The following is a 6,216-nucleotide window of genomic DNA, read 5'->3' on the forward strand; positions in this document are numbered from 1 at the left end:
TTGTCAGGAGCAGGAGAGCCCCACCTGTGCCCCTGATCGTCCTTCCAAAATTCTGCTCGTGCAGGTTGGGACCCTGTCCTCCTCCCCTAAGCCCTATCCCTCTTTTGGGTTGTCTGTTTTCTTTCTGAGCAAGGTCACATGGACTGCTCTCCACCTCTCCCCTGTCGGTGAGAGATATGCTGTTGTGTCCCTGAGTGATTGAGTGTCGCAGTGTGACGGCGGGGGCCGCTGGCGCCACATGCGCACAATGCTACACTCGAGAACGGAGAAGCCGGGCCCGCACCAAGTCCAAGAAGTTTGTCTAACACGCTCTCCTCCTACATGTATAGCCGCACACGGAAACACGCCCATAATGCACAACGCGGCACAGCAGTAGACAGAAAAGTGTCAGGCGACAAGCGACAAAGGGCCAAGGACCGTCTACCCTTGCGAATGTTGACTCTCCCTAGTCGTACAGGTGCTTGGCGTACCAGCCGAGAGCCAGCTGGATGGCGCGTTGCTGTCCGACCGCAGCCGCGCCATCGGCCATGCCGCCGCTCTCGGTCCAGCTCTTGCCAAGGAAGCCCGCGGCGCGAGTCATAAAGCCGTGGGCTTGGTCGCGAAAGTGGACGCCATCAAACGGCACGCCCTGCGCAGCAAAGATGGATGCGAGCTCGCCATTGCTGTAGAGTGGCTTCTCTTGAGGCGTTGAGAGGATGAGCGTCGGTGTGCCCGCTGAGGCGGCCAGCTCCTGCTCGCTCTCGCCCTCGTACAGCTCCTTGCCGACTTGGCAGCTCGGGTGCGCCCAGACGCCGGCGTGGATCCGTCGGTCTTGGCAGGCTTTGGCTACGCCCCAGGCGCCCCAGCAAAAGCCGATGCTCCCCGTCTTCTCGATGCCGATCTCCGAGAGATGTTGCAGGACCGCCTCGACACGCGGCGAGCACCACGCCCAGTTGAAGCGCGCAAGCTCCTTTTTGCCGTCGCCCGCCTTGCCCGCGTTGTAGAAGGGCTCGATGGACCAGCCGTCGTAAAAGTCGGGCATGATCACATAGTGCTGAGCGGCGAGTGCGTCGCACACCATCTTGTGGTTGCCAGAGTCCATTCCGAAAACGTCGTGGAAGACCAGCACGGCCGTCCTTGACGCCGTCGGCGCGCCAGAGGTGTAGCAACGGAAGCCACCGCCGCCGCCGCTGCCGTCGACGCCGAGCGTGATCTCGTGTCCGCAGCACGCACCGCTTTGAGGCGCGAGCGCAACGTGCGAGCCCTTGGGGCAGCAGGGCGCTGGCGAGTCGACACCCACGGCCATGGCTCAAAGCAATGAGTCACGCCTTTTGCCCTTGGCGAGCCGGGGAGGAGATGTCAGCGTTTCAAGGCGTGCTTACTTGCTTGAATTTTTGGTTTCTTGCCATGTCGACGCACGCGGCGCAGAGCGCGCAGTCGGAGTGGCAGCACGCGGTGAGAGAGCTGAGAAGAGACGTGGATCGTGGTCCGCACGTCCCGGCCCGCGGCGCCACATCATGACAGAGGGCCCAACTTGAGAATCGTGCTTTGAGTTGGGTTGTTTCGTGTTGGGTTGGGTTGTGGTTGGGTTGGGTTGTTCCGCGTGAGCCGTGAGGTTGGGTCGTCGGCGCGAAGGGTGAGGTCTCGACCGCCGCCGCTCACGCCAGCGGACGGCCACTGCCGGTGTTTTTGGCTTCGCCACCGTCCAAGGCGTGCGCCATGCGCTCGCCGGCATCGAGCGAGCAACGTGATCGACCGAGCGGCTTGCTGTGTGGTCGCCTTCTTGTGGCTCTCGTCGAGAGCGTTTTGCGTCCCGGCGGGTGGGAGAATGTGTGTCGTCTGAAGTGTCACTGTGTGCGTCACATCGATGTGGATAACAAGCACGGTCGATCCGTCAAAGCGATACACTCGTTCCTATCACGCTGGAAGGCTTGCACGGAGCTCTGTGCCGGTACACAGGAAGAGCCGTGCTGCAAGAAGAGCTCGATGGGGAGCGAGAACCGTCAGATTTTCAGGTGTAGCCTGAAGTCCGTCGCGACGCACTCAATCCCTCCCGAGCGAAAGCCTGTGGCTCTCTCGAACTCGTCGATATATTGCGAATAAACTGCTTTTCCCGCATAGCTTGCAGAGTCAGAGGCGCAGAAAGGCTACGAGTGTTCGACGAGTCTTGCGAGCTGCGCGGTCAAACCTGGGGGGGAATGACCGCATCAAGGCGGACTTCCGAAACCTGGGTGAGCACCTCTGGCAGTTCTCGCTCCCCATCGAGCTCTTCTTGCCGCACGGCTCTTCTGTGTGCCGGCACAGAGCTCCGTGCAAGCCTTCCAGCGTGATAGGAACGAGTGTATCGCTTTGACGGATCGACCGTGCTTGTTATCCACATCGATGTGACGCACACAGTGACACTTCAGACGACACACATTCTCCCACCCGCCGGGACGCAAAACGCTCTCGACGAGAGCCACAAGAAGGCGACCACACAGCAAGCCGCTCGGTCGATCACGTTGCTCGCTCGATGCCGGCGAGCGCATGGCGCACGCCTTGGACGGTGGCGAAGCCAAAAACACCGGCAGTGGCCGTCCGCTGGCGTGAGCGGCGGCGGTCGAGACCTCACCCTTCGCACCGACGACCCAACCTCACGCGGAACAACCCAACCCAACCCAACAACCCAACCCAACCCAAAAAGCACGATTCTCAAGTTGGGCCCTCTGACATATAATGTGCCACATGACCTAGTGATGCCTGATGCGATGGTTTCGTGTGCGCAGGGCCAGGGCGGCGTGTGGGCGCGCGTGTGTAAGTGGTTGCTGATGGTGAGCATGCTCCGTTCTAGGCTCTGTTTTCGTGGCGGTGACCGGTGTGTGGTGGACTCGAGTCTCGAGAGGCTCGTGGGCTGCTTTCTTGAGCCGCGACCGCACACACATCACTCATGCACACACAACCCGCTACTCTGGAGAAGGCCCACGCTCCTCCTCCGCCTCCTCTGCCAAATGCAAATCCCTCGGCGGCGGCGCCTCCTCTGGCCGCTGCGCCGCCACGCCAGTCAGCTGCAACCCACGGAACGCCTCCTCCAGCCGCTGCGCGGCGGCTTCGCGCCGCTGCGCCCTCTCGCGCTGCCTCCGCGGCCGCGTGTCCAGCCCGGCCGCCGCCGCCGCCTGCTCGTCAAGCACAAACTCGAGGCGCGTGCCGAACTTTTGGCGGAGAAAGGAGTTGACGTGGGCGCCGAGAAAGCCGCGCTTGCGCTCGAGCGCCGCGCTCAGCTTCCGCACCGGTGCGTCGCCCCCCATCGGCTCCCAGTGCACGCGCGCCAGCTGCAGGTTGCTCGTGATCTCGACGCGGTTGATTGCGATGGCGCGCCCGTCCTGCAGCGCGCTGCTGCGGCCGACGACGCCGCGCGCGAGCGCCTCGCTGAGCAGGCGGTGGATCTTGGCCGCCGTCTGCAGTGAGCGCGGCGTGCTCGTGCCGAAGCCACCCATTTGGGCGTTGTTCGCGCCCCCGCGAAAACGGAAAAATGTCACGGCGCAAGCAAAAAAGAAATCAAAACACGTCTCGCGCGTGACCGCGAAGCGCAGCACGCAGGCGCTGAATGTCGCGCGCCGCGATGCCGTTCGTGTTTCCTGCCGAATCGAGATGGTGCCACTCGTGGATCTCGTAGAGCGAGACGACGAGGAGCGCCGCCCGCGCGCGCGCCGCCGCGGGGAAGAGCGAGTGGCTTGCCGGCGACCACGGCGCCGCCGCCCGCCGGATCAGCGCCGCCACCTCGCCCTCGCCGCTCGCGGCGCGCTGCAGCGGCGTCGGCTCGCCCTCGTGCAGGCTTGCGCCGCTGCGCAGCAGGGAGAGAGCGCGGGCGGCGGTGAGGCTCTCAAGGTGCGCGAGCGGCGTCCAGCCGCGGCTGGCGACCAGCCAGGCGGCGATGTCCCTCCACTTTTGGGTGGCGGTCGCGCGTTGCCGACGGCGCTCGCCGGCGCTACGGCGCTCGCGGCGCGCTCGTGGCGTTCAGGCCGGCTCGCACACCGCGCGCGCGCGCGCACACACACACACACACACACACAATGCATGCACAGACACACAGCCCCTTCCCCTCCCCCCTCAAGACCTTCCCAAGGGCGAGGACACGCGCAGGCCGCACCTCTAGTGAGGCCCGCATAGTATGTGGGTGACTCGGCTGCCGCCGCACCTGCCACCCCTGTGTCAGTGTGCCTGTGGTAGCGAGAGACTGCCAGCGAGAAGCTGGAGGCAGGTCGCTAGACTGAGATGAGACCGCCAGTGGATGTGGGAGTCCACCGTGCACCGCGCTGCGAGCCTGTCGTGTCCCTTGTCAGGAGCAGGAGAGCCCCACCTGTGCCCCTGATCGTCCTTCCAAAATCCTGCTCGTGCCCAGGTGTGGACCCTGTCCTCCTCCCCTATCCCTCGTTTGGGTTGTCTGTTTTCTTTCTTTCTTTCTTTTAAAATCAGGCAGAGCATGAAAAGAAAAAAGTAAGACTGCACTAAGCGACTAACATGCAAGTCCTGTTGCGCGCACGCACACAAGCCACAAGGCACAAGCCCCCCGGGGGGAGGGGGGGGGGGGGGGGCAATGCGCGAGAGAGAGGCAGAGGGGGGAGAGACAAGGGTGGTGTTTAGAAACACCGGGGAATGGGTGAAGTCGTTTACGCGCGCTCTCCGCGGATGCGGCGGGCCAGCTGGATGTCCTTGGGCATGATGGTGACGCGCTTGGCGTGGATGGCGCACAGGTTGGTGTCCTCGAAGAGGCCGACGAGGTAGGCCTCGGACGCCTCCTGGAGCGCGACGACGGCCGACGACTGGAAGCGCAGGTCGGTCTTGAAGTCCTGCGCGATCTCGCGCACCAGGCGCTGGAAGGGCAGCTTGCGGATCAGGAGCTCCGTCGACTTCTGGTAGCGGCGGATCTCGCGGAGCGCGACGGTGCCCGGGCGGTAGCGGTGCGGCTTCTTGACGCCGCCGGTGGCGGGGGCCGACTTGCGCGCCGCCTTGGTGGCGAGCTGCTTGCGGGGCGCCTTGCCGCCGGTCGACTTGCGTGCTGTCTGCTTGGTGCGTGCCATGGTTGTTTGATTGAGTGGTTGGTGATTAACCGTACGGCGCCGGGTCCTTTATCGTTTCCGAGGTGCGGGTGAGGGCAAAGCCCTGCAGCGGCGCGGCTTCCTGCCTCGCATGGAGAGGAAGCGCTGCGGTGCGGCGCCATGCGCTTTGCCTTCCGACTAGCGACCTCCTCCAGGCCGAGAGCACGCCCACTGCGCTGCCCCGGTGCGCTCGCGCGCGCCGCGGTCGCACGCTTCCCTCGCCGCCCGCCACGCTGGAGACGGCGTCGGCGGGATGCGTGGGGTGGGTGTACGCTAGGCTGATCCGCGCTCGGCGCTGCATATTGCGGGCCCGGGGACACCCGCCGCGGCCGGGTGCGCGGCCGGACAGGGGAGTGGGGTCTTTCCGTACACCGTATAGTCTCCTCTCTCGCAACACGCCACTTGGTGGATCTCTCTAGCGTTTTGGCTCACCTTTGATCCCGCCCCGGACCTGTTCGGCCCACTCCCTCCACGAACGGCTGGCGTCGTACATCTTGAAACCACCTCGGGGCCCCGCCCCGCCGGCCAGCGGGCGAGACGCGTCTGCATCCTCCGGCACCGGAGAGACCGATCGAGAGCGGCCTCCCACTAGATGTTCCGACTCGCCCTCCTCCACTTCGCTCGCGCTCAGCTTGGGGAGGCCGGCGCGCCTAATGGGGTGGGGTGGGGTGGGGGGTGGGTGGGTGGGGTGGGGGGTGGGTGGGTGGGGGGTGCGGATGTCCTTCTCGCAGGAAGTGCCGCGGCGCCTCGCTCCATCGCATGGCGTGCCATGCATGCACCTCGGCTGCTCTCGGCTGCTCTGCCTAGTCTCTGCTGTCTCTGCTATCTTCTCGGCTAGTCTCGACGCCTCGCGGCGGTCCACTGGCTGTGCTTTGGGATTGCCCGCCCGCCCACCTCGCCGCCAAGCTGCCCTCGCCTGTTCACAGCTCACCTCTGTGAAAAGAGGCGCCCTTCATGGCTGTGCCTCCCCCTCGCCCCACTTCGGCTGCGCCCTTGCGGGAGATGCGGCGGCAGCACCCGCCTCGCCGGCGGCCTGCCCCGCTTCTCCCTCTTTGTCTTCTTCGGCCAGCGTTCGCTCTCCATTTATTATACCTCGAGGGGGGTCTCTTCTCTTCCTCTCCTTCTGTGTATGTTTTCAGTTTCCGTTTCATCTTCCCCATGT

The 6,216-nt window shown here is 64.7% G+C and overlaps 3 protein-coding genes across 3 annotated transcripts; all 3 read right to left on the reverse strand.

The window, feature by feature from the left end:
• Positions 1-116: 116 nt before the first annotated feature.
• Positions 117-1,314, reverse strand: EMIHUDRAFT_432085 (hypothetical protein). Its single transcript, XM_005775312.1, has 2 exons — positions 336-1,314; positions 117-217 (listed from the first exon to the last, which is right to left on the reverse strand). Exon 1 carries the CDS (start codon positions 1,283-1,285, stop codon positions 446-448), a length of 840 nt encoding a protein of 279 aa, XP_005775369.1. The 5' UTR covers positions 1,286-1,314; the 3' UTR covers positions 117-217; positions 336-445.
• A 1,607-nt stretch (positions 1,315-2,921) lies between these two features.
• Positions 2,922-3,452, reverse strand: EMIHUDRAFT_195396 (hypothetical protein; the record flags this gene model as incomplete). The annotated part of the gene is made up of 1 exon (XM_005775313.1): positions 2,922-3,452. One exon carries the CDS (start codon positions 3,450-3,452, stop codon positions 2,922-2,924), a length of 531 nt encoding a protein of 176 aa, XP_005775370.1.
• A 1,050-nt stretch (positions 3,453-4,502) lies between these two features.
• EMIHUDRAFT_78924 (putative histone H3) lies at positions 4,503-5,036 on the reverse strand (the record flags this gene model as incomplete). The annotated part of the gene is made up of 2 exons (XM_005775314.1): positions 4,503-4,522; positions 4,585-5,036. The coding sequence occupies one exon, from the start codon at positions 5,034-5,036 to the stop codon at positions 4,626-4,628; it is 411 nt and encodes a 136-aa protein (XP_005775371.1). The 3' UTR covers positions 4,503-4,522; positions 4,585-4,625.
• Positions 5,037-6,216: the final 1,180 nt, after the last annotated feature.

Source organism: Emiliania huxleyi, assembly GCF_000372725.1.
Source record: "Emiliania huxleyi CCMP1516 unplaced genomic scaffold EMIHUscaffold_3, whole genome shotgun sequence".
NCBI classification, from domain to species: domain Eukaryota; phylum Haptophyta; order Isochrysidales; family Noelaerhabdaceae; genus Emiliania; species Emiliania huxleyi.

Bases quoted from the DNA above. Each gene is read 5' to 3' on its own strand.
- EMIHUDRAFT_432085 (XM_005775312.1), bottom strand. From the start codon at position 1,285: ATGGCCGTGGGTGTCGACTCGCCAGCGCCCTGCTGCCCCAAGGGCTCG.